We start from the raw sequence: 27,723 nt of genomic DNA, 5'->3' as shown, positions 1-27,723 counted from the left end.
AACATCTGGGCCTGCCTGTAGGGGTCATCTCTGGGTCCACTTCTGTAATGCTTGGCTGGATCCTCCTGCGGGGGCGGGGCCTCCAGATGTACCCGCCAGTCATCCAAGTCATCTGAAGCTTAAAACCTTTAAAACAAACAAAACACCATTAAAATTACCACCACCAGGGGATTTGTACATTCCTTCACGGTCTGTTGTTATTAAAAATCCCGGACGAGCCCCCATTTATGTTACGTCCCCGACATGAGATGGTAAAAGTGTGAAGGATGGGGAGAACATAAGAACTGGCGGCGGAGTTTAAAATGGGTTTATTTGTACAAAAGGTATTAAAACACGAGCAAAACTGATTTCTCTAAAAGGTTAACAGTACAAAGCCAATTATCAACTATAAAACACCTGGTAAAAACTTTTGTTAAAAGTTTTACCGCAACGAAGGTGTTTTAAAACCCTGAAGTTGATAAAAGTTCAAAACAATCACAGACTAAAAACACCTGGTAAAAACTTATCTTAAAAGCTTTACCAACACGAAAGGTGTTAAAACTGAAGTCAGGAAAATTGCCACAAATAAAGTTAACCTTAAAAACCGAACATACAAAAGATCCCACTGGATCATCCTCAGTTTCTCATTAAGAGTTAAAAACAACCAAAGTTTAAAACTCAAACAAATCCAAACGAACAGGGGTTAAAACTACACAAAACCAGGAGGACAGCAGAACCCCTGCACTGCTGCCTCCCAGACTGCTGAAGGCACAGCCCTTTTATGCAGGTGTTTGCTCATTAGGTTGATTCCTCTCAGCTGTGCTCCTCAGCAGCCTGGGAGAGAGGAGCAGGAGGAGCAGTGTCAGGCTGATTCACTACAGATGGGTGAATTTGGTTGCTTCTCTCCACTGGTCAGGCTGGCAGCTGTAACAATTACTTATTATATTCTATAGGATTATAATAAAGTAATTAATATTTTCATTTCACAGATTGGTTCACATGTTATTATTGACTAACACTTTGTTTAATTAGCTTTTTAAAAATAGAGTTCTTTGATTTATTACAAAGAGAGAGAGGGGGATGACTTTTGGGTGGAAAACAGTCATTTCATTCCGTTACAAAGCTGTCACTGATTCACACAAGGAGGAGGGGTGATGTCAGCTGGGAGGTCAGGTGTTGTGAGAAATTGTGTTCCCCTGAAATATTCTGTTCCCCCGTGTTGGGAGATTGCACTTCAGAATCTGAAGAGTATTACTGCCATTCGTGTGAGAAATCCCAGCATTAGGAAAATGTTACAGTACTTGGTGCAAAAAGGAAGATAAAAATAAAAGATAAGCAAATATAGGAAGTAAGATTATAATCATGATAAATTAATGATATAAGGTGGCAGTAATTAGAGAAATAGCTATTATATACAAGACAGTGTAGCTACTGATAAGAGCGGAACCGTTCAGGTACAAACACAACACAGGGTCATGTGACTGAAACCAAGCCACTGGAGTGGGCAGCCTTAGGGTTGCCGTTCATGAGTCTAGCAGCAGAGGGGAAGAAACTGTTCTTGTGGATCAGAACCTCCTTGGAGAAGGTCAAAAAGCCTGTGTCCTGGGTGACACATTTCAGCTGTGATCTGACCTGCTCAATGTCCTGGAGGTGTACAGGTCCTGTATAAAGGGCAGTTTGCAGTCAATGACCTTCTCAGCAGAGCGTACAATATGCTGCAGCCTCTTCTTGTCCCTGGTGGTAGCTTCAACATACCATACTGAGATTGAAGAGGTGAGGATGGACTCGATGTCTGCGGTGTAGAGCTGCCTCATTGGTTGTGCTTGCAGGTTGAATTTCTTCAGCTGCCTCAGGAAGTACATCCTCTGCTGGGCCTTTTTAATGACGGAGGAGATGATGGGCTCCCACTTGAAAGTCATCTCGAGCATTTCCCTACTGTTTCCAGTTCTGACAATATTTTCCTGAACTGGCTCACCTCGTCCACAGTGGTGTAAGATTTCATTGATTGCCAGCTGCCTGAGGTCAGAAGTGACTACTCCCTCCTCTGTAAAACTTTGAAGGAGGAATTCTCAGGTACAAAAAGACAGCAGGTTTAAAATTTGCCATGTGAGGAAAACAGATTCCCTTGAAAGATTCACATGTGCCTTTTCCATGCATTTCTTGCTCACTGAAATGGAAGAAAATGGTGACTTTAAAGAACGTTTTCTTGAGAATCTGCATCCCTCCATAAGCGTGCAAATGAGTGCCATTAATATTGAAAAGCTACCCTGAAACAACTCAAAGAAATGGCAGGTAATGTGTTCAGACGGACTACTCAGTGCATCATTGACCCCTTAGAGTCCTCTACAGGCCTGGATTCCCATGCCGACACCTCTCTAGTGTTTTGGGCTCGAGAGACCCACCTGAAACCAGGGCTCAAGATGCTCTGACATGAGCATCTCCAAAGTCACAGTCCATGAAGCAATATCTGGGTTTGAGATGTCCAAAATCTTCTTGGTTCAAACACTCCCCCTTTGCTAAAGATCCAGTAAGTACTAAAAGGAGCCCATGTTCAGCACGTTGGTGCTCATGGATCGAGCCTCAAAGGGGGGGGTTCGTCCCACTCAGGTGAATGCCGCCCTTACCATTATTCACTGAACCACGACCGTGCTGACCACAGCCCTGCTGCTCCAAGGTCAAGAGCTGAGTCTGATAGATGGCCTCCTGACGTCCTGCGCTCCGTTCTGAAATCTGCCCTTTGTGGGTAAGCACCTCACCAAGGTAAGCACCTTTATGTTGGTGTTCGTGTCTGACCTTGAGTCTTTTCCTTCCCGGTTTAGCAAAGACGTGATCAACCGCTGTGCATCACTGACCTCTATGGGTTGAAGCTGCGGATTCGGTTAACTGAACCGCTGCCCATGAAGCTCCCCCAAGACCTCATTTCTTCTTATGGTGTTGTTAACAAAAACACAGCTGCCCATTCAATTCAATTCAATTCAAGTTTATTTATAAAGCGCCAAATCACGACAAGAGTCGTCTCAAGGCACTTCACATAATAAACATTGCAATCCAGGTCAGTTCATTAAGCCAATCAGAAATAATGTTTCCTATATAAGGAACCCAGCAAATTGCATCAAGTCACTGACTAGTGTCAGTGACTATACAGCAATCCTCATACTAAGCAAGCATATAGTGACAGTGGAGAGGAAAACTCCCTTTTAACAGGAAGAAACCTCCAGAGGATCAAGCTGTTGCGCAGGCAAGGCAAGGCCAGCGGATGACATGGAAAGGAGTGGAGAAGAGGAAGATCCCCTGGAAAGAGCTGTGGGAGATGGAGGTATTCAGGGCAAGCTTTACCACCAGGGCTGCCTATGATGTCCCCCCTTCTCCCGTAAACCTAAGTGATATGGTGAAAACCTAATATGCCCTATATGTTCAAATCCAGCACCTTTGAGGCACATCTTAATGGGCTGCAAGACTAGCCTCATCCAAGGTTGTTACACCTGGCAGTACAACCAGGTGCTAGAGTGTCTTGCAACAGTGCTGGAAAGTCAATAGACAAGTGTCAATGACTCTCCACCCTTGTCATCATACTGGCTGGAATAAACATTTGTCCGGGAGGGCGACATTCAAGCAAGCCTCAAGCTACAAGTCCAGACACTGGGCAGTTGGTGGTGCGTGAGACTGGAAGATACTAGTAGATGTGGGCCAAAAGCTAAGTTTTTCAGCTGAGATTGCACCGACCAACCTACAGCCAGACATTCTGCTGTGGTTGGTTTTGCTCAAGCTCGTCCTCATCATTGAGCTCACTGTGCCCTGCGAGAGTGCAACTGGGGAGGCCTATGAGAGGAAGAAGCTGAGGTATGCTGAGCTGACAGCCGAGGGGCAACAATAAGCCTGGAAAGTGAAGGTACATCCGGTGGAAGTAGGCTGCAGAGGGTTTTCAGCCACCTCACATCCAGGCTACTCAGAGAGATGGGAGTGCAAGGGAGTGTTAGGGTTTGATGACAGAATGAGGGCAAAACACACAAACTATATATGTAACTCATCAAAATGACTCCTCTAATCTTAATTATGACTCCAGTCGCAGATGTTGCGCCGTGATGCAGTATCCAGCAATAATATTCCAATCACTCATGAAAAAGTTCATGTTTTACTCTGGTTTTGGATCCTTTGGGCCTCCAGGCTTCCGTAGCAGCTCTTTTGTTCTTTTGTAGCATCACAGTCTGTTCATGTGTCTAACAAATCAAGATGAATACTGAGTTTATTTAGTTAGTTTCTACATTTGTTTCAGACTCATTGTTATAAAGTATGTGTTTGATCCCTGTTTCTAGTGAGGCCCAAACATTGCTTATGGCAGCGTGATCAACATGGTCTCATGATTAGTTTTCATCCTTGTTGAACAGCTCTGCCACCTGCTGATGCAAACCTGAAACTGCAGTTTCCTTTAAACGTGATTTTAAGATAGTGTTTCCCAACTATGTTAAACAATCAATGTTTTTTTCCAAGACTAAACCTTTCTAGACTCACTAAATTTGGACTAAACTGGAAAATTTATAAATCAACCAGAATGGTGACAACTGGAGGTTTTTCAGAAGGGATGAACTTCATGTTCCTGATGGGAAACAGCATCATTAGAAGCATGGTTTGCCTCTGGCTGAATAGTCATGTGCCTGCTTTTAGTGTAAATCAATCTGAGCACAGTTAACTTGTCTCCGGTCCCATGAGCATTGCTCAACACTTATTTGTTTTGAAGTAACCATGACAATACTGTGCCAGGCTGGAAAACATAAACCTCGGTACTGTGTGAGCAACACCACAGGAATTAGACCAAAAACAACCAAATACGGCATCTGAGGGCTACTTGCTTCAGGTTGGTTTCTCTTAAAGATCAGAGTCCTGTAGCAGTGCTGCACATGAATAAAAGCAGCCATCAAGCTCCCAATAAGCATCATAACACAATTAGATGTGCTATGACTCAATATCACAAGAGAACCAGAACAAACCTCCTCTGTTCTGTTATGAAAAGGCAGTGATCTCTTCTCCCATTCTGGGAATAACAGTGTCGATAATAACAAATAAACAACGTGCACACTGGATTATATTACATTTTATTGTGCACAGCATGATATTGTACAGTAAAAAGCAGGGCAGAAATAAAACTTCTTTATAAAACAGATCACCTTCAGAGCATAAAAATCATAAAAAAGACTGGTGCTGTGACTATTCCTGTGAGAGGACAGCAGGTAGACCATAGGTGGCAGCAAAAGCAAGTTTAGTGACTCAATAAAATATAACAATCCAATAATATCCATCCCCAAACCCCCACCCACCACAGTCCCTGGACTCACCCATCTCTGAGGGAGAGATGTCCCACATCCACAGTTAGGGAAGAGCGAAGGGCAAAGGAAGAATCTAAAAATCACATATTTCAGCTCACATTGACTTCATTCCAGTGCATTAATCTGTGTAAGTACCACAGTGTGTAAAACCCTCACACAGGCTCATTACTGCACAGCTAAAGGTCAGTAATCATCTAATGTCTCTGCAGCATGCATGCAGGATGTTTTTATTCAGCTAAGAATACTTTCCCATAGAGTAATACACTGGAATGATGCAGCTGCTTTCTGCATAAACCCCACACAGCACACATCAGAATTCAAACCGATGGCAAGAAGAAAACAACTCAAACACGTTTGACGAGGAGCAAACACAATGCTCCGTGGAGCTGTGATGGTGATGTGGGGAAAAACATTCAGAAAATCTCTGCATACTTGGCATTAAAAAGCTGCTGTTGCAAAATCTAAACACTATTCAGTCACACATTTCTGTAGCAATGAAGGTGGATGTCCTGCGGTGAGGATTTTAGGCTGAGGTGGAGTAAGAAGGTGTTGCAGAGGGAGAGTGATGTGAGGAGATGGCTTTCTGCACCGTTTGGTGGCACGGTGGACGGGAACACGGGGCAGACGGCAGGTTCAGTGTGTTAGACTGTGGGGGAGCTGCAGGAGGGGGTTTGGTGGGCTTGTGGGTAGTGTAGGGTCATGAAGGGGAAGTGCGGGATAGGAGGTGCAGCTCACAGCGTGTGGTTGTTCTGTGTTTAGCTGAGTCAGACAGAAAATGGCAGCGCTTGCTGTTTATCCCTCACAACCCCTGGCTGCAGACTGCCCCGCCCCACAGCTCCCCAAAACAAACGTGAACAAGTGCGAGAACTTACAGGGTGTACCCTGACACCTCCCCACCCCGTAGCCTGTTCAGAAACAAATGTAAAGAGTCTGCAAAACTAACGAGATATAAAGTTTGGCTGCTCGTTTGACAGTGAAGATAAAAAAAAAAGAATGAAAACGAAAAATACTAAAACAATACCCCAGAGGAAGAAGCCCTTTGATATTTCTGTGCCCACCCATTTGGTTATGGTGTTAGGGGAGAGAAAACACAGGAAGGCAGGTTCAGGTGTCACGTGACCCCACCCCTCCATCCCTCATGCTCTTGTTATCCTGAGGTCTGTTTCTTTTCTCCCCCTCTTTTCTCTGTTTGTTTGGCTCCTGCCCCCCCCCCCCCCCCCCCCCGTCCTTCCTCCTAGACTATATTCCTTTAAATCCTCTTCTTACTCCTGTTCTGGGATTCTACACTCCCTTTGTTGATTGGATTCGGATGTTGCTGAAGATCTTGCCCATGGCCTCGAACAGCGGGTCGCAGAAGGTGTGCACGCAGATGGAGTAGACACGGCTGATGCAGTGGGTCTCGATCATGTAGCTCTTGACGCATGGCACCACAGCCCAGATGTGCACAAAGGACAGGATGGCAAAGAAGATTCCCCAGATCAGCGCCAGTGGGATGCCGACCAACGTCGTCAGCAGCCGGTAGCACCAGTACTTAGTGACAGTGAAGGTGGTGAAGCTGGCTTTCCATACTCCGTCAAAGCTGTAGGTTCCTGCGGGCTCTGCAATGATATCCTCAAAGTCCACCTGAGGAAGGAAGAGATGCCATTAGATGGTTGGTGCAATGGTACTGCTGACTGAAGTCGAGGAAACTCTACACAACTTTCATACTCTTTGCAGACTTTAAAAGGCCTTAGGGGAAACTGTTACCATGGACACACATAGCCAGGTTTCCCACAAAACAGTTATTTTTCTACAGTTCGGCCTGTCACCTACATGGAAATGGAGGTAAAGATACCAAGAAAAGACTATTTCGAAAACTCAGATCAAAGTGGAGCTTGGCTAGTTCTCCCTTGTCAGCATTTGCCTGTGGCCTTAAATAACCAGGGTTTTAGGCTTTGCAAAGTCGCTTCAAAAATGCTCTGACGTCAAATGTCTGACCCATTTTTACACTCACAAGTTCGTTTTCACAAACTCCATTTCTGCTCTTTGTAGACGGCTACAGGCAAAGGACAATGTTGAGGATGGCTATTGTCTGCCACTTAGTCATTCCATGGCCCAATCCCAATACTCGCACTTTCACATTTGCGCCCTTCAATTGCACAATCCCGGCCAGGGGTGTGAGTGCATAGGGTGTCCCAATTCTCAAGTGTGGAATGTGATTATGCCCCTTTTACATCCCAAATCCGCATTGATGGACTTAGGTGAAGGGTATTACCCACAATCCATTGCTGCAGGAGAAAAGGCTCAAGTGTCTTTTCTGAAAATATGTATATTCAAACGAAAGTAGTTCATTTTAGGACGATTGATGCTCTGAATGTTTTAGAAAAAGCAGCAATGAATGTAAATGTATTCAAATGAATTTTTCGATTGTTCATTTGAAAATATTTAATAAAGGGTTTGTTACAAAAGTATCACAGCATCCAGCATCCCATGCCTTGTGGTTGATGACACAATGCTCCCCGTCCCAGTTTGACAATTATTTGCACACTTGTGTACCACGCACTCAAAGCCTTACTGCAAACTTCCTCCAAGTGCACACTTCACAGAAGACCTCAAGGCGCAATGTGAGTATTGAGATTAGACCCATGTTCAAAGAATGTATTTTGTCAAAGATGCCAAAGATTTGGGGAAGTACTGCCACCTACAGGCTAGACATGCCTATAAATGTGCATCACAACACATTTTTTGCTGAAAGTGAAGCGGTGTGGACTAAATGGGTGGGGGGGATTGTTGAGTTTCTCTAAAACCAGGCTATGTGTACATGTGTACGCGGCCTGTGTGATACTCCAGCATACGCAGTTGGGTCTCCAACAAAGTCAGGTTGAACAGGTTTATTGGTCATGTAATTTCTGTTGGATTAAACCGACTTGGAAACATCAAGTCACAGTTGAGTGTCAAAAACTAGTTATGCAGTCCTAACCCAACAATAATAGACATATAATCTATAAATAAGATTGTGATTTCTGTCCTGAACCAACATTTACTTTGCAGCCATGGACTATTGAGGCTAGCCAATCACACTGCAGTGATGTCATTGCTCAACATAACCAGCAAAGTTATGTCAGAGTCAAATGTTAGCCTTCTTAGTATAACTACTTTGATTCCGAGGCAAAACCAACTAAATTCATGAATTTGTTTTGGTGTTTTTACAACCTCTGCTGCTTTTATTTGTATTTAAACTTAATGTGTGCTGGCTGCTACTACTTGGTTAGCATTAATGGTCTAATACTGAGGATAATCATGTACCTGCATCCATGCTGTCGTTCTAATTTTAAAACACAGAAACAGTTTTGTTACCTGTTTTCTCGCTACGTTTCGTTTGCGGCTGCCGGCTTCTTCAGGCTGACGCTGATGGTGGCGCGTCACTTCCTTCTCCGTTTATCTGCGGGCAGCAGAGGATGTTGTTGCCCTCTACTGCCCGCTCTCCCCTCTCCGATGATGCAATCCCATGCGCGGTCCAACGTGTAAACTCCATCGTCCCTGTTCATGGTCCCACATCCACGTCTCCTTATCTCGATTGCTTCCTTGATCCATCTTTTGTATTTTTGTTGTTCAGTGGTTATGATCCTTGTGTTGTCCCAGTCCATTATATGGTTTTCTCTTGAGCAATGATCTGTTACGGCTGATTTTTTTATTGTACTTTCTGCTTCTTGTTTTGCTGCTCTTGTGTGTTTACTACTTGCCTCTTTCTCGCACTCCTTTCTGTGTTCTATTGTTCGTGTGTTGAGTTGGCGTCCGGTTTCTCCTATGTATGTTTTATTGCAGAGTTTGCATGGGATTTCGTAAACGACTCCACATTTAAGTCCAGTTGGTATTTTATCTTTTGGGTGTACTAGTCTGTTTCTAACTGTTGTGTATGGTTTTGTTGGTGTGTTCATGTTGTGTTTTTTCATTGTTGCTCTTATTTTTTCTGTTATGCCTCTGATGTATGGTAGGGTTATCACTGGTTCTGGTTCTTGTCTTTCTGGGTTTCTGGTTCTTTGCTTTGGTCGTTTTTTTCTTTCTGTTGTTGTTTGTTGTTTTCCTTTGTTTATTGCCCATGTTAACACATTGGATCGTGCATGGGACTGCATCGTTGGAGAGGGGAGAGAGGGCAGCCGAGGGTGTGGAAGAGAAGGAAGTGACACCACCATCAGCGTCAGCCTGAGGAAGTCTGCAGCCACAGACGAAACATAGCGGGAGAACAGGCAACGAAACTGTTTCTGTGTTTTAAAAATAGAACGACAGCATGGAATTAGAACCACGACGCAGATAGAACACACCTAAGATGTACCTGCATGTTATTCTAGCATTTAGTTGTAGCCTGTGAATCAATGCAGAATGGTACATACAGAGCTAATATCAGGCTCTTTCCTACTCTAGAAATCTAGACGGACAGGAGCAGTATGGAGCCATTAAGCAGCCACATCCTCACAGACCTTTCCAAGCTGGAAATTCCTATTTGGCTCATTAGCGCCACTAGTGTATAAACTTGGGATTGCACCCAACTACATGTCTGACCATTGAGCTACAGATGAGTACAGATGAGTGACAGGACAGAGGCAATACAGGGGGCCAATCAGATTTCAGCAGGGGACAATGCCTCTGTGGCCCCGCCCCTAGAACTGTCAAAAATGTCACAAAAGTGCGTATATGAAGAGAAGCCATGAGTCTGATGTTACACTCTCATAAACCATCTGCTTGTCTATGTTGATTCACAGGGTGGGATCCCTGACTGGATTTATGTCTCTCAGAGCTGCAACTGGTACACACACACACACACACACACACACACACACACACACACACACACACACACACACACACACACACACACACACACACACACACACACACACACACACACACACACACATCTCTGAAATCGGATCTGTTTTCTGTAGGTCAGCTCGGGTGTTTGTGCTTCTGGAGGCAGCAAAGATAACACATTCTCACTTATTTGACATGGAAGCCGGTTCCTCCTTCCACCTGCCATGGAGGAAAAACCGGCAGGACATGATTCTTCACTCTGTCAACACTTATCTCAGCTCTTTACCAGGAGGCTCCCTGAGGCTGAGCTTCCTTTGCCTTTCTCTCACCACGGGGTTCTGACCTCAGAGTCGGGGTCTATTATTGTACCGTGGCAAACAGAGCAGCTGGTCTATTGCAGACCATAATATCAATAAGTCACCAAAATAAAAACCAGTGTCACACTGATGGTGAACTGGCCTGGTTCCACCTTCATGATGATGTAACATGAAGGTAAAGCAAGAGGTTGTTTACACGTTATTTTTAGATCAGACATCTAGAACCAACGGAAACAGAATCAGCTGCTTTCACTTTGCTTGATGTTTTCTAATTCAGCATGCAGGTAAACCGTGTGCTGATCTGAGATCAGAAAACTGAAACAAGGACAGAGGACAAAAACAATATTTTTCAGAAATTAGAATAAATGATCTAAACATCTGAGTAAAGACCTGAGATCATTTTTCATTCGGCAAGTTCCCAGCTAACATGTCCACACTGCTGGAGCTAAAATCCAGCGTCCTGTCTGTCAAACTGTGTTATCATGTGTATAATTCATTAATTGGCTCTGACAGACAGAGCAGCACAAAACCTGCTGAGTTTAGTTAAAGCCAAACAAAGACCATCCATTCATTTTCTACACCCGCTTGTTTATGCAGGGTCACGGGGGCTCACGCCTACCTCCAGCAGTCTCCAGGTAAACAGGCAGGGTACACCCTGGACAGGTAGCCAGTCCATCGTAGGACAAACACCCATGCGTGCCCACACTCAGGACAATCTGGCGAGACCAAACAACCTGACAGTACTGAGTGCTCAGGGTACCCGGACAGAACCTGCACGACCAGGGAAAACATGGAAACTCCTTGCAGAAAGAGCCCATGTTGGGATTGTAACTCATGACCATCTCGCTGCAACAGCGCTGGCCACTGCATCACTGCGCAGCCCCAAACAAAGACCATTTGTCTTAAACAAAAAAGCTGCAGTTCAAAGAAAAACTCATAGCACTTCACAAAATCTCAAGAAGTATCTAAACCACTTTAAAGTATCACAGGAATGTCGGAGTGTTTAGAAAATTTATGTAGAAAAATGCTCAAAATTTAGAATATAAACCAACACAGCAGCTTAGCATTACATGAATATTTACTTGGCATTCGGTTTATTTAAATATGTAAAGATGGCCAGCAGCTGCAAAGTGTAGAAAGTCTAGAGCATCCAGGGTCAGGTCTAGCAGAAAGCTAAATATTTCTACCGTCTGATGTGAAATAACCAGAAATGTAAAGGTTTATAAAATAATGTTTAATGGATCACTGCAAAAATTCAGAGATCGCTGATGTTTGAAGTAAGACTGGCTGTCCTGAAGGTGGGCAATCCCCATTTCTCTGAACACGGGCTGTTCAGGATGTAATGCTGTGTATTAAACAAGAAAAAAGTACTTAAGAGTTTAGTGTTTCAGGTAGGAACACTAGTAGTAGGTCTCTACCTGCTTAGGCTAGCAGCTTTTTCAGTTCGCTGGTCATCAATAAATGCACCGGAAGAAGAATTTAGCCTTATTTGTTGGCATCATGGCAGAGCATGGAAGGAAAAATAAGAGAGTAATGTCTTTAGAGGCGAAGCAAAGAGATGAAGCCAGAGTGAACGTCGGCGCGGCCTACGCTCGTTTGAGGGAACAAAAGAAGGCTACACAATCACAGACTGATGGTGACCTGGCTTTGTTGCTACTGGACTTGTATGTAATAATATTTTTGTCCAACAGTGTGGGTCTTTTTACTTTGTGGCTTATTTAGCATCAGTTGGTGCATGTTAGCATGTTGTTAGTGGGAGAAGTGGGAAACTTATTCAGTGTTGCTTTAATGGATTCAGTGTCCTGCCCACAGACACGGACTCAGAGGCAGGAAATCAAACCGCTGCATGGTGCTGATGACAGGAAGCTGAAATACAGACACAAGGTGCTCACATACAATAAAAATTACAATCTGTATCTAAAAAAAAAAGCAAAAAAGCAAAACTTTGTTTCCCCTAAAATATACAGAAATGTATCGAAATTTCAGGAAATATTTTTATCACCTTCTTTTTAATTATGGACTGGTGTTCCATCAAAGGGCAAATAATTAAAACAAACTTTGTGTCATTTCCTGGAGTTCTAACATAAACACGTCTGAGAACTATCAGCTCCTCGGGTTTCAGTGCCTCTGAATGTGTTTTAGACCAGCAGCAGCATAGAGCCTCCCTCTCAGCAGCGCAGCCACAAAACCGCTCCGTCATCCATTTAGTTTTTCCACCGCTACAAATCCTAAAGTGGACCAACTCTGAGCCAGTTTCCACAACTCTGATTGAGCCTAAATGAGAGGCCTTCTTCAGAGAGGTACACACACCGCCGCAGAGAGGGGGTGGAGACGCTTTAGCTTTTTAACCTTCAGGGTCACACCGTTAGGGCAAAACCAGCGCATATGTTTCATCAGATGCAGCGTTTTTATTTAATAATTTATTTCCTTATCTTTTAGAAGGATGAGCCTCTTGAGAGGAACCGTCTCGTTTGTGAGTTACAAAGTTAAACGTTTCAGCTCAGAAAACAAGTTTCTGGATCAAAGAAAACCAGAGAAAGTAGATCCATCCGAACCAGCCTGGTTCTGAGTGGAGCTGATTCAAAAGTCCAGTTTGATGTGAAACAAAGGGGTCCAATGGTCAGCATGTGACCGGTTGGCATGGCAGTTGTATTGTTGGGTAAATAAGGCTGAGAGCTATTTCCAGAGCTCTGTCTTCAGGCCGCTACACTCGACTAGACAACGTGGGTCCGTGAAGGGGCCGGGTGTGCTGGCCCTTCAGCCGTCAGAGTCAGAGGACGACGACACAAGTCCAGTGTTTGTTAAAATGTCACTAGTGTAACCATGAAACACAAGTCTGCTCAAACACATTCAACACAATCAGGTTTGTACTCGTTTCTGTTCTTCCTACGTTCGAGTTTTGACTCAGACAGACTTGTTTCACTTATTCGAACGCCCTAAGCAGCTACTGTTCAACACACAGATGTGGAATGACCTACCAAGCGCTACCCGGACAGGGCCGTCCTTGTCGACTTTCAAGAACGTCCTGAAGACCCTGCTCTTCAGAGAGCATCTTCTAAACCAGCACCCTCCCCGCGCCCCCTGCACCCCCCCCCCTCTACTGTCCTCTCCTTGTTCCCTTCCCTCTATGACTCACTGTGCTGCATCACTGCCACCTAGGATTGACCGATTAGTGTTCGTTGTTAGCTTCAAGGGCTACCTGCTGCTTCATTATCACTTGTAAGTCACACATTAACATAAAATGCTTTGAACATTTGATGGTTGAGCTGTGCTGTTCACTAGATGTTGGTTCTGATGGGTTGTTCTCAGCTGCAGTCAAAGGTTTTGTGTTCTGGTCCTTATTCACACCCTGAGCTCTGATCAGCGACATCAGGTTATTCTTGTTCACAACTTTTCTACAGAAATAAACTTCAGAACTTGTGAACTTTCCCTCTGAGACATTAGCTGGTCTCTCACTGAGATGTAAATGACTCACCAACCTTCTCGACTCTGGTCCTGCTCCTTCTGAAAAGTTTTCTCTACTCACGGGATCGTGAGGGACACACACACACACACACACACACACATACACACACACACACACACACACACACACACACACACACACACACACACACACACACACACACACACACACACACACACACACAGCTATAAAAAGACCGAGTGTCTCCACAGGAGGAAAACACCCTCTCTGTTCTGCAGTCTGAGCGAGTCATAGAAGTGTTTGATGTGGCCAGAGGTGATTGAGGCCAGCTGCTGCTGAAGGAAGGCTCAGATACTGTGTGTGTGTGTGTGTGTGTGTGTGTGTGTGTGTGTGTGTGTGTGTGTGTGTGTGTGTGTGTGTGTGTGTGTGTGTGTGTGTGTGTGTGTGTGTGTGTGTGGTGGAAGGGATTCCCCACTTGTGCGTTTCCACCGCAGCACACTGAACACACTCCTCTATTTAGCCGAGCTGATTCATGACCTCACAGGACCTCAGAGCTGCCGCAGCTCTCTGTGAAGCCGCGTTTCGGAGCTGGAATCTGGGACGAGGCAGACAGAAGCTCCTCAGCTCTGTTCCACTCACCCTTGGAGAGCCCTGGTGGCTACAGCACAGGTACACACTGGGGATGTCGGAGGCGGAGCTTCTTACAATGATAGTTCAGATCCTTAGATGTGTGTTTCTGTGGAAAAGTTATGAACAACTGTTGTCTCACTTACTGTAGGTAGCTGTGTGAACAGCCTCAGTTTGGGGGAATCTGGCTAAACTCACGAGCTAACAGTGAGGTCACGATGACCTCAGAGCTAACGTGTCATTTTAAAATGATTCTAATCACTAGAGCGTTTTCATGGTTCAGAGCATGACTCCACACTGGGTCCTTCTCATGTTACACAATTGTTCTGGACCATTAATATTGTTATTATTATTATTATGAAATGTTACAGATCTTCTAATTTAGGATGAAAAGAACTTTAAAGATTTTATTGAAATGTTGTTTGCATGAATGTATTTTTAAAGAGACAAGCAGGTTAAAATGCACACTTGTGTTATGCTGACTTCCAGATTCTGCGTTTTATCTGATCTGCCACAAATCTGTCTTTGATGAAAGTTGCCACGACCGTCTCAGAGTGTTAACGCTAGGCCATGCAACCCACTGAGAGTCATCTAGAACCTTACCCTGAGACCTTCAGGAACCTCTCTTGCTGGCACCATCAGCAACAGTTGCAGACCAGATGCCAACATCTGTTTTAACTTTAGCAGCCAAACTGCAGCCATGACAACAATGAAATAAAACACTGGAGCACCCCGGTCCTGACTCACCTCTGAAAATACTTTTGTAACGCTAAAAAGGCAGGACCCCCCCCCCCCCCCCACCATGACGAAACTAGAGAACGTTTTGTCATTTTTCCTGTTATCGTCATGTGATATCAGATTGTTTCGCCTCCTGTCTTGAATGTGTGTGTGTGTGTGTGTGCAAGTGTGAGTGTGTGTGTGAGTGTGCAAGTGTGTGTGTGTGTGTGTGTGTGTGTGTGCGAATGTGAGTGTGTGTGTGTGTGCGAGTGTGAGTGTGTGTGTGTGTGTGTGGGTGTGGGTGGTGGTTGTGTGAGTGTGTGTGTGTGTGTGTGTGTGTGTGTGTGTGTGTGCGAGTGTGAGTGTGTGAGTGTGAGTGTGCGTGCATGCGTGTGTGTGTGTGGGGGGGGGACTGGAGGGAGAGTCTGACTCACTTTCACATTGGAGAGCTGGGGAGGAGGGAGAGACAGCATGAGTGCAGACAGGAGCAGAGACGCTGGAGAGCAGTTTTCCCCTTTTTATCCAACAGCAGCTTCTAGAAGGTCACGTGGGTAACATGCATCCTTTTATGTGTTTTTGGAACGTCTCTTAAAAAGATTACCGTGAAAGCAGCGAGATCTTCAAGTGGACTTTAATCATAGTTGGTTCCTTTTACTTTGAACTGCAGCATCTCAGCCAATTTTTCATCCCAAGAAAATCCTCAGTCAGTTCCCTCTCCAAAAACTGTCAGATGCTAATAAAGAAGCATCTCTGCTCCCTTGGCTCAGGTGCTGGCATGCAGGGAGGAGGGGGGAGTAGAATGGGAGAAAATGTAGGAGGAGGGAGTGGTGAGGGATCCCATCAGATTAGCAGGGTGTTTCAATGTTTTCACAAGGGTAGACTCAAGCAGGTGCCTCGCTGCTCCCTCTCCTCTCCTCACCTCCTCAAACTAAACACACTTCCAGCCTTTGTGCGAGCAGCCTTCTCCCTTACGGAAAGAATTTGCTTTCATCACAAAAAGGCAAACAGCGACTGTGGGAATCAACGCGCGCAGCAGCAACAACAGGAAATTCGTGATGTTTCCTCTTTAGAGCGGGATTGTCACGTTTCAGAGCTGATTATGATAACTTCTTTCAACTTCACCGCGTTTGCAAAGCTTCTTCCTAATAGGGGAAAGACACGGAGGGGCTGGAGATCAGCGCGCAGCCGGAGCGCGTCTCCGAGACGCGCACTTCAACAGCTGCCAGAAGTTTGGCAACGTTCTTAGACAAACGTAAAACTATCACCTTGATTTTCTCTCAACACTTCGTTTGCAGCAGTTATACAATAAAGCATCACTCCAGCTGCACCTTTTAGTTCAAACGTCAAACTTAAAGCTCTGACTCACCTTGACGACGTTGTCGTTTATGTGCTTGGGGTCCCGGTTGACCAGGTCTATCTCCTTGGTGTGGACATCCTCCATGGCCTTTTCGTTCATACTGTCGTTGTCCATGTCTTTGTTGTTCGGTTTGTAAATGTTTCCTTGTTTTCTGATGAAGGGTGAATGCGGAAACTCCTGTAAGGATTCACGTAGAGGAGGAGGAGGAGGGAAAGAAAGACAGAAAAAGAGAAGCGTGAGGAGGAGGAAGAAGGGTGCGCAGCGCGCTGAGAGGGAACGAAGGACTGGAGCAGCCAGCCACACAAACTGGGATGGGTTTAAATGAACGCAAAGTGAAGCACCACACCCCTGCGTTCAGCCGCAAGGGGTCCTCACCACGCAGGCTGCTGCTCCACATCCTGACCCACCTCACAGCGGGCTGGAATGCACCTGGGCGCACGGAAACCTCTCTTTTGGTGAATGCGTAAAAGTACGCATCCCCAAAAATCTATTAAACCAAATATCTTTAAATTAATTCATGTCATAAACTGCAACGAGTCCTCTCCTCTCGATAGGACCTGTGCGACACGTGATTATTAATAAATGGTGCCAAAACATGCAGGTTTTCCGTGTTTACTACATTAAACCCGAATGCGTAAAAGTGCGTCAATCTGCCACTTTCTCGTTTTTTACGCAAATATATGTGTTTTCGTTCACTTTCGCCAACGTTATGGGTAATATAAATAAAAAGGGGTTCTTGCTGACAAATAGACTGGTCTTAAGAGTGTTCGCATCACGCAAACGTTCTTAAAGAAAACTCCAAAGTCCTGGAGAGGCGACAAGCTCCAGGTGTGAGGGATAGAAACATGAAATTCCCCCTCGTGGGTCCAATAAATCCTACAGAGATGTATTACCTCCTTAATGAAAAAATATCAAAGCTCAAAACTCTGAGACAAACTACAGCTGAGAGTCATACTGTACCTCTTCTGTTTCGTCCTTCAGTTCTCCTGTCATTCTGTCCGCGACTGGAGGAATCCTCGTTCAACCAGATGCGACAGGAGAGGAAACCGAGTGGGAGGCGTGGAGGCACACTCCCAGCTCCGCGCTTTCTGTCAGGGACCTGCCTCCAGCATGCCCGAAGGGAAACCCGCTTTTCAGGGGACTCCTGTATTCACAAGCGCTGCAGCGTGTCCGCGCTGGAGGAGACTCTCACACGGACTGAAGGGCTTCTGAAATAAATTGGCACAGAGCAACTGCGTTTGGGGATCAAGGCAGAGGATAGCATGGCTTATTTGTTGGGTGAAATGTGGGCGTTAATAGGGAATGACAAGGTGTGGATACCTGCAGCTCGCAGGGAGAAAGAGCCAGATGGAGAACACCTATGGATCGTTTGTAAAATCATACACCGATCATATTGTAAAAAATACAAATTCACAATAAAAACCAAAGCTATCCAGGATTTAGATGGTTTTAAACAAAGTTATTTGCTAACGTTTGCATTTAGACTGCGGTCCACAGAAATGTGAAGAGGTCTCTCCATGTTAATCTATGTTATATCTGAAGTGGTTCTCGGCACATTCAGATATGATCCATAGTCAAACCGTCTCATAGAATCCCATCACCAAAGCAATTCTGAGACCTTAGGAGCGTTCTTCACCCGCTCTTATTTTGGTAGGCTGCTTTGTTTTTACACAGGTCTGATATTGTAAGTTGGCTGATTATTGAGTTAGATTTCAGTCATTTTCATCAATTTCTTGTTGTCTATATTCATCCAAAAATGTATTTTTCATTTAATGTGTGTGTGTGTGTGTTGCTTTATAATTGGGTTCATTTAAAATGTTTCACTTAATGTTTTAAATACAGTAACACAAAAATGTACAATACATGTTTTGCCTCATTCAGTTCATAATAATAAAAATAGTCATGATGGTAAATTGCCTGCATTTGTGCTGGGATCTTCTCTCCAGCCTTCTAGACTCCTGAAACCCCCCAAGGTGCTTTATAACACAATCAGTCGTTTAGCCCAACCCCCCCCCCCCCCACACACACACACATATTCACCCATTGGTGATGATGAGCTACACTGTAGCCACAGCTGTCCTGAGGTGGACTGATGGAGGCAAGGTTGCCGAGCACAGGCGCCACCGGCCCCTATGACTACCAGCAGCAATCCACTCTCCCTCCTGAGCTGCTGCTGCCCATGATAAATAAATAAAACTACTTTATAATAATCACATTTTTATTCGTAGAGTTACATGTAATTGTAGCCTTTCATGATAAAAGCACGCCGAGGAGAATCCCTACCTAACATCTTTGTTGGTATAATGATCTGAGGTTGTTGATGTTGGGGTTCTCCCTGCATGTTGTAAACCTAAAACTAACCAGATTTTCCCACAAAACCAATCAAGTTTAGTATTCACTGTTGGTCAGAAATATCCCGGAGAAGCCCCCGTTTTATGTTTTGACTTTCCTCTTTAGGCCCCAGATGAATGCAGATCTAGTTGTATTTAACAACAAAGTTATGTTACAACACCTAAACAAACCAGAACAAACAAAGTAGCTACAGTTATAGATCTGATTTAGGTGTGCTTTAAATCCACACCTTCCCAGGTGCAGCCTGTCCACGCAGCCCAGCTGATCTAGAACGTTACAGTACCACCGCTTGGCCGTTGAGGATGGATTGTTTTGTTGTTGGAAATCTTCTGCAGAAAGCTCAAGTTCTTCATTTCCACCAGGATCCTTTTCTCTTTTATTGTGAAGAACCCCTCTGTGATGTCTCCTCTGGACAGTTGCATAAATAAATAACCCCCACCTACTTCCAAAGGTGCGGCCTTGAGCGCAGATCAAAACAGAGCAGATGTGCACCTGTTTCACATAAAGATGTTATCCTGCTGCAGCCTGGAACAGTTTCACACTGAGACAACAACACCAAGAGCTGAAGACAAGCAGCAAAGTGTTTGCATGTGAATCCTCCCGAGGCATCATCTGTGGGAAACCAGTTACCGTAATGACAAGGCACGCTGGTGTCACTCAGAACACTGACAGAACCGGTTCTGATTCAGCTGATTCTGCTCAGGTTGTAAAGGTAAACCTCTGTGATTGTGAGGAATAGCTCTTTGCTGAAGGTCATTTGTGCTAAATTGCCTGTGACTCTAACCGGTATGCACACAGCTGAGGTAGTCATGTGATCGCAGTCAGTAGCTCACTTTAGCACAACCATGACGATCTCTGCTGCTGTCGTTGTCCAGGGACAGACGTCTGGTCAGAATCCTGCTCTCTACAGGTTCCAACGCAGTCATCAGGAGAGACGAGCACTGAAGGCAGCAGCCAGAGAGGTTCTGTAGCTGAACCGCGCGACAGAAATGTGACTTGAACAGGTTTATGGTTCAGGATAAGCGAGGGGTGAGGACACTTGCTGCTGGAGGCCAGGGAGGAGGCACTCTGTGTGGGAATTCTGACTCGGGTGCTAGATTATTCCTGAGACATGGTAGAAGATGGAAACAGTTGAAAGCTGACAGGGATGAATGAATGAATGAATGAGAGGGGTGAAGATGAAGGGATGATGTGGTGAATGGTTGAGGATGATGGATGGGTGAGGTTGAAACTGAGACCTGAGCTATAAACATTCCTGGGTGATCAGAGGCTCCGCCCCTTAGAAAACTAGTTAGATTTAAAAATAAATAAAATGTTTTAAGTGAAATGTTTTAAATGTTTCTTTCTGATTTTAGGATCTGCTTTGGGACACCCTGACCTCAGCAGATGATCCAACGTTACCTTCAGTCATAAATCACTGATGCAGCATCTCAGGGTTTATGACCACAGGGAGCAAGCCTTAAAACATGAGTGAGATTTTCTTCTCACATCATCGCTTCACACCAGTATTCAGGTGAAGGTCAAAGGTCACTTACTTACCTACAACCTGCTATCCCTCCTGGGGTATGGGCTGCCAACAAAGGATCTCCAGGCATCTCTGTCCTGGGATCCTCTCTCCAGCTGGTCCCACACCATTCTCATGATCTATCTCCAGGTCTCACCCCAGGTGGGTGTTGGCTGATGTTCAAACCTCTACAAGCTTCCTCCGGGCTGAGTTTTCCAGAGGCATCAAGCTCTTCAAACCAGATCATCTGAAAGCTTCAGAGTGAACTGATTCAGCGCAGAAGTTCAGTCAGACTGTCTAACTAGAGATGGTGACGTCGTATGCAGTTTCTGACTAGGCTGATTGAGAATGTTTCCTTCAGCTTGTGGACTTCAACACACACCTGTCTCGCCTTGGTGAGGCGAGAACTTTGTTGGGGTCTGTGTTCTTCCGAAAGGTGGAGTGGCAAGTGAAGTATTCAGGCCACGAGGAAAGAGTCTCTGCAGCTCAAACTCTGTGCAGACCTGCAGGTCTAAAAGTGGAGCCTCAGGTGACGTCCGTCAGCCCACAGCTCATCGCTGTATAGTGAGTCTGTTATGCAGCCTCAGAAACAGGATTTATGAGACCTCTCTGACTCTAAGCTGCATGTCAGCTGCACTAATCTCTGGTGACAGAAACACACACACAGAAGAATCAGCTGGAGCGGAAAACGTCTTTATTTTCATCATGTAGAAACAAACGTTTCTCACAGCTAAGGACCAGAAGTTACGTTATTTCGAAAAGAAAAACCACTCCCTAATATTCATAAAACCCAGATGAAGTTGTAAAGAAAACAATGAAACTGAAGGCAGAGGTAAGCACAAACACCTGTTTAGATGAGATAGTAATGATAAAGACCCACTTAACTTGTTTGTCCTGTTATTTGGACATCTCTCCTCTGATTGGCTAACAGCAACACAACTCTTCCATTGACACTGTTTGCTCTGCAATGTTGATGTTTTATCTCCACAAATAAAACAAGCCTAGAGGAGTTCTGCTGTGTGGTGGAGTTGCTAAATCGGTTAGCTTCTACTAGCCAAGACATCCTTTGTTGTTTCATGTTCGCTAAACCAACAACAGCTCGCCCCGTCGCGAGTCACGATGAGTCAGTCCATGAATGCTGAGTGACAGTGTGACATAGATCTGTCAGGCTTTTCTAACCCGAGTGTTGCACCACCCTATTTCCATCAGAAGCTCACGCAGAAGATCGGTGTAAGAGACATTCAGCCTGCATGGAAATGAAATAAATAAAAAGTTTACAGTTTCTCATTGAACTTGCCCTTTAAAGCAGTTCAAACAACCTGAGTGAAGGCGCGCCAACTCCTTTGTGGGGAAGAGTTTGGCATCACTAAGTCAGCTGTTATATTTGTTAAATTTATATGATTTCAAATCAAGACATCCCCCACCCAAAAAAGAACAACAGAGCATTTATGCCTCTCCTTAGCTCCTTCTGGTTGGGGAACATGTTAAAGGGTTGCTAATATTTATAACCAATGTGCCAGAGTCTCTGCTCAGCTGAAGCAACATCCGACTCATTTAATGCCCCTCATCACACTCAGTGAGATTCCCTTGTGTCAACGGATCAGTTACGAGGATCACAGTCATAGATCTGTAATCCTGCTCCTTCACACGTGCTTAAATATGAGTTCAATGCAGATAAAGGTAGATATCTAACATTATTGTCATTGTGCTGTGAGATCAACACAGCAGATACAGAAATACACACCTGCACATGTGCAGCTAGCAGCAGCTTAGCATTTAGCATTCAGATAATTATCATGTCATTTCTTATTCAGCTTTTTATGTCCAACTTCTTCTTCAACAACTTGCAAAATATACATTATAAAGCAGAAGGACTGCGTGTCAGCATTTCACTTTTCTGTTCTCAGTAAGTTCTCTCAGAAAAGGAATTTGGTCACAAAACTGCAAAAAGGGAACTTACTGACAAGACCCGCTTTGTTAATTAGTAGTTATTGTCTGTCTGATCTAGCTTGTAAGGCCTTTGTGAAGTGTGGAATATTTATGAGTGGTTAGTAATCAGTCATGATGCACTCAGCGTAGGAACCCCTGGCCTACACCAAAGGGACACGTTTCTTCATGTTTTGACCTTCATTCATTTTGTAAAACAACCCAAGAGTGATGCCATACCATCAGATATGTGAGTCTTGATGGGATGTAAGACCAGTAAGTTGGGTTGACCAGTAAAACCCTCATACAAAACCAACCACTCAAAATCAAAATAATAGGTTGAAAAAGCTGCTTACATGTGTAAATATAGCTAATACATAATATCAGCTTTCACTCCAAGATGCATCAGACTGGTAGACCAGAGATCTAGACAATTTTATGACTATATGTCTTTTAACAATGTGTTCTAGCGCCTTGCTAGCAGTAGCAAATGATTTAGCTCTGCAGGTCGGTCCAGCCACAATCCATTGTATCCTTAGCAGGTCTACCATTGGCCCAAATGATTTTAGGTCAGTCCAAGTCAGGAATAACGAACTGGATGGGACCTCACTGGGTAAACGGCCAACTGGGACGATGCCTGGTATGCCAGATTGCCAGTCCACCCCTGGCTCTCTCTATGGGACATGGCCAGACTATAGTTGTCTACTTATACAGAATGGCTTGCTAGGCTATCAGACTTGTGCTTGTTTTCCAGTTTTCCAGCTTCATTCATTTTGTAAAACAACTCAAGAGTGATGCCATACCATCACATATGTGAGTCTTGATGGGATGTAAGACCAGTAAGTTGGGTTGACCAGTGAAACCCTCATACAAAACCAACCACTCATAGGTAGTTCACACACGCCTCAAACCAATAAAACACACCAATAAAACCAAGTCAGTGACATTGTGGCCATAACTGAACATTTTCTAATTTACAATCGTCATAACTTTTTCAGTATTTCCCAAAGGTTCATGTGTTATACTGGAAACATTCCAACAGTTCGCTTTGACGCCAAAGCTTTCCTTCATTACTCCCCTTCTGCTGAGGGACAGAGACACGCCCACATCAGTTTTCCATCATTTTCACTTGAATAGAGGACAAGAGTCTTCCCATGCTGTGGGAGAGCGGTGTTACGAACATGTCTGTCAGGCTCCTCCAGACGACCTGTAATGATGGCAGCAGCACCATGAAACTCTGGACCAGCGGCATCACCAGCCTGGAGACAAAGCCAACACAGGAATGTTCAGGGTTGTGAACCTAAACGCTGATGTTTCCACCAAAAGGTGGATGCATGTATTCTTCCAGCATTTTGTATTTTCATTGTGTAAATATTTACCTGACAGCACATTAAAACACATTAGGCAGAATCTTCGCTGAAACAGGACTTGGAGCCAAATGGTAGACGACTCTATTCATCCCACATGGAATAGATCTGCAGCCTTTGTATTGGCTGGATGATGCTCTATAGGTGTTCTCTATTATCAGGGGTGCTTTGCCTTAATTGAAGGTTTATCCAGAATCATGGATGAGGGGTTCTGGGGTTGGAATGTTAACGCTATGTGTGATCATGGTGAATCTGGTGCAGGTAACAGAACATCTATTGGGGCTGCAGGGTGTGCATTAGTGCTTCCACGAGAGGAACACAAGTTAAATTTAATAAAGCAAAATTAAAGGTATGGTTCAGCTCTGTCTGCATGCTGGAGCAGCTGGGAGAACTGCTGCTCTGCAGTAAGAAGGTTGCAGGTTCAGTCCCAGCCGCAGCCTTCCTGATCACCGCTCACACAGTTAGCGAGGGCTGGAACACGCACGCAGCTCGTTTAGTATGACCAGCTGGTGTTTATGGATCCTGGCTGTGTGCCTCCTGTTCACACTGCTGTTTAACAACCAGAGTTTATATCCTTCATGAGCAATGCCTGTTGTTTAGAACAGGGTTTATAAAATATGCTGGCGATAGTAAGATGTCTGAAACTCTGTGATCTGTGTAGATAAACTGTCTCCCTGCACTGTGATCATCTACAAAAACTGACAAACAACAATTTTCTATAACTTTAATGGGCTAACGGCCTGTAGTCCTCAAGTTTGCAATCTTATAGAAAAATTATAACAGTGTGTCAAAGAAGAAATCAGCAGTGCAGTCCTGAGCTTTCTATTTTCTGTTTTTGTGTAGTTTTGTAAAGTATTAAACATTTTTTGGGTTGGGTTTGGTTTCTATTTAAATCCATGTGGTCAAAACACCGAGCCTTCAGATACTAAACACCCAAGCACCTTCACTGGCCCTGAGTGGAAATATCATTAGGCTGACAGAAGAGGAGAGTGTAACAGAACAAGAATCCAGCTATGTGACGGAACAGCAGCCGTCTGAAAGGAAATCCGCTTCAAATGTGTAATAACTGGGCTGAAGGACATACAAGTGAATGGAAATAATGGATTGTTTGGAATTTTGTGGCTGGGAGAGATTAATCTTCTGTGATTCCACAGGGAACGGTGAAGTGTGTCCTGTGATACAAGGAATAATAAAGGAAGTGAAGAAGTTGGTGTTATTTTACCTTCCACCTCACATCAGTCTGCTCCTGTTATCCCTCATGTCTAAGAGAGTTCCCCGTGAATAGATGCTGTGTGCTCGACAGATTCCTGCACCGTCACTCAGGGTTTTAAAAGCAGAAGACTCGTGTGATTAGAGTGTGATTTTCCACTCTGACATTCCAGGTGAACTGACCGGCATCGTGTCACAGCTCAGGTCTCTACTGATAAATAGTCGTGACTTGACTTCTTCCTGATCTTGCAGTCTCCAGAAGCTAAAAGGTCATGAAAGAGTTTCCTTGCAGGGCTGCAATGAAGAACGTCCCACTCTGGTCTGAAAATACACGTTAATTGCTGCTAACACCGTCGGAACAGCAAAGCAAATGGAAGGTGTTTCCCTCCCACTTTCACTAGAGCTCCACATCCCGCCCACATTTCCACAAAGTGTTTAAATACAGCCTCAAAATGATGTTTCAAGTGATTTTAAATGGCCTCTTTAGGCTGTGGCTGGCATGATAACATAAATGCACCTGGTCCAACCCATGTGGGCCTGATGTCATTGTGCTAATGAAAACATGGGAAAAGTGGTTTCATGATGTTAAGTATGAAAACGTGTTAGAATGCATTTGGAAGGATACCAAATGGCTCCAAGTTTCCTACACCAAGTCAGGAATAAGCAACACTGGGTAGAAATACCTGTGTGCTGATGTTTAAACTGTGAACAAAGGGATTAAAAGCAAAGTTAAAGCTGCAGCCAGTGTCTCATTAGTTCACCATGGTAACCACAGATGTCTGTCTCAGTCACTGAGAGCAAACTGAATGAGAGGAAAGCATGAACACAGAACAAAAGGTAAACCTAGAGGTTGTGGAAGATCCTGACTGAATGTTTGAAACACAACTGAAGTCCATGGGAGCTCGGGGGTGTAGGACCTGCTCTCTGAGGAGAATTGGGAGCTTGTGCAAACAGTGAGTGAAAGAAGACAAAAACGTCGGTTTGGATGTATTTGTGTAATGATTGAAAAGTTTGGTGGAAAGAAAAGATTATTTTGGGGAAATATTAAAGACGATTTAAAAGTCTGACCGTGTGACCATCAACACTTGGCTGAACACGATGTGGAAAAAATCTTTAAATGTTACACAAATGTGTAAAAAATATAAAACATATGAAAATGTCACTTCAGCCATGTAAGGTCCAACTTCCTGTGACCCTGCTTAAACTCGAGTGTTTTAGTTATTTAACCAGACAAGTCATTGGGAAGTTATTTTCATTTACAATGACCATCAAAAACATAGTTTTTGTGAAGCCAAAAGTGGGCGGAGCTTTGTTTCTCATCATCCTTTTGTTTCCTACTGTAAAACAACTATGCTAGATGTATTGGTTCAGTTGAGGTGGCTCAGGCATCTAGTCATAATGCTTCCTGGACGCCTCCCTGGTGAGGTTTTCTGGGCACGTCCAACCAGAAGGAGACCTAAAGGAAGACCCAGGACACGCTGGAGAGTCTCCCAGCTGGCCAGGGAATGCCTTGGGATTCTCCTGGAGGAGCTGGCCCGAGAGGGAAGTCTGGGCCTCTCTGCTCAGGCTACTGCCCCCACGAACCAACTCCAGAAAAACGATGAGATGCATGGATTTATTGACTGAATTTTTTAGATGGAAGCTCACACTTGGATGTAAAGCCTGTTTCCCCTTTAACTAAAGCAGTCGGACGTGGAAACAGGAATAGATTCTGACAGAATCTTTAGAAGGGCTCTTCCTTTGTGTGTTTGCCAACAGAGAAAGTCCAGATGCTATTCACACTTTAACACATCTTTCACTGCTTGTTTTGTGCGCACAAGACAGTTTATTTTTTGTTTGTGTGATTGTGACTCAGCCTGAGCATCCCTGCTGCAGGCTGGTGGTGTCTCTCCTACCAGACATGGACGCAGCTGAGCACTCCAAACACCAGTCCCAGGATGAACGCCAGTGGCACGGCCAGCAGCGTGCTCATCAGGCGGTAACAGAAGAACTTGACCAGCTCGAAGGCAGCGTGGCTCCCGACCCACACCTTGTCAAAGCTGTGAGTGGAACCCGGCTCCGCGATCACGTCCTCAAAGCCCACCTGTCAGATTAAGCACAGTGACCGTCAGCGGGGAGCGATGCAACAGAGGTGATGAATTAACGCTTCCCCTGAGACTTCCGGGTATTATTTCAGATCTCCACCAACCCTATTGGCTCACAGCGAGTCCCCAGAGCGAGTAAATAACTCATTTACAGCCAGGTTCATCGGAACTTTCAGTTTACCTTCAAATGCGTGTTGATGTCGTGTGGATCGCGGTCCTGCGCAGCTGCGTAAACCTTCTCCTTCGACAGGATGGGCTCTATGGATCTGTTGAACTCATCCTCGTCCATAATAATGCTTGTGTCTGATTTTTCCTTCTCTACGCCCATATTTCCGAGTCCCACACGGGCAGCTGGAGCGGCAGAGAGCAGCTGGTTTTGGTGCGTCCGGACTGAGCGCCACCCCCGCCCCGTAGCGCGCAACGCAGCAGAGGAGACACAACAGGCGCAAAGAGAAAAGATGAGACACGCTACTGTGCAGAGTTCTGACCCGAGGTCATCAAACACGCAGGTTTACAGCTCTCTGGGGCTGCCGCGCACCAAGACAGAATAATCACCAGCAAAGCCATTACAGAATATTTTCCTGCACAAACACAACATGAACAATCACATCTTTATTTGCTTCTTTAACACAACAATCAGTATCCTGGCAATTTAGAGCAACACACCACTTCACCTGCTGGTGTGATTTATGGCACATTCCTGGTCCTTATGGATTTATTGCTCTCTGGCTGCTTCATGCTTTGATGT

At 44.7% G+C, this 27,723-nt stretch overlaps 2 protein-coding genes across 2 annotated transcripts; both read right to left on the bottom strand.

Annotated features, from left to right (window-relative positions):
• Window positions 1-6,516: 6,516 nt before the first annotated feature.
• On the bottom strand, window positions 6,517-17,715 carry cav1 (caveolin 1). Its single transcript, XM_015963821.3, has 3 exons — window positions 17,494-17,715; window positions 16,543-16,710; window positions 6,517-6,923 (listed from the first exon to the last, which is right to left on the bottom strand). Exons 1-3 carry the CDS (start codon window positions 17,524-17,526, stop codon window positions 6,582-6,584), a joined length of 543 nt encoding a protein of 180 aa, XP_015819307.1. The 5' UTR covers window positions 17,527-17,715; the 3' UTR covers window positions 6,517-6,581.
• A 5,502-nt stretch (window positions 17,716-23,217) lies between these two features.
• cav2 (caveolin 2) lies at window positions 23,218-27,424 on the bottom strand. The gene is made up of 3 exons (XM_015963820.3): window positions 27,157-27,424; window positions 26,787-26,974; window positions 23,218-23,574 (listed from the first exon to the last, which is right to left on the bottom strand). The coding sequence occupies exons 1-3, from the start codon at window positions 27,301-27,303 to the stop codon at window positions 23,424-23,426; spliced, it is 486 nt and encodes a 161-aa protein (XP_015819306.1). The 5' UTR covers window positions 27,304-27,424; the 3' UTR covers window positions 23,218-23,423.
• Between the last annotated feature and the right edge of the window lie 299 nt (window positions 27,425-27,723).

This window comes from Nothobranchius furzeri, chromosome 4 (genome assembly GCF_043380555.1).
Source record: "Nothobranchius furzeri strain GRZ-AD chromosome 4, NfurGRZ-RIMD1, whole genome shotgun sequence".
In the NCBI taxonomy this organism is placed as follows: domain Eukaryota; kingdom Metazoa; phylum Chordata; class Actinopteri; order Cyprinodontiformes; family Nothobranchiidae; genus Nothobranchius; species Nothobranchius furzeri.
The sequence above is the reverse complement of the archived record's forward strand: the minus strand, read 5'-3'. Positions and strand labels throughout refer to the sequence as shown.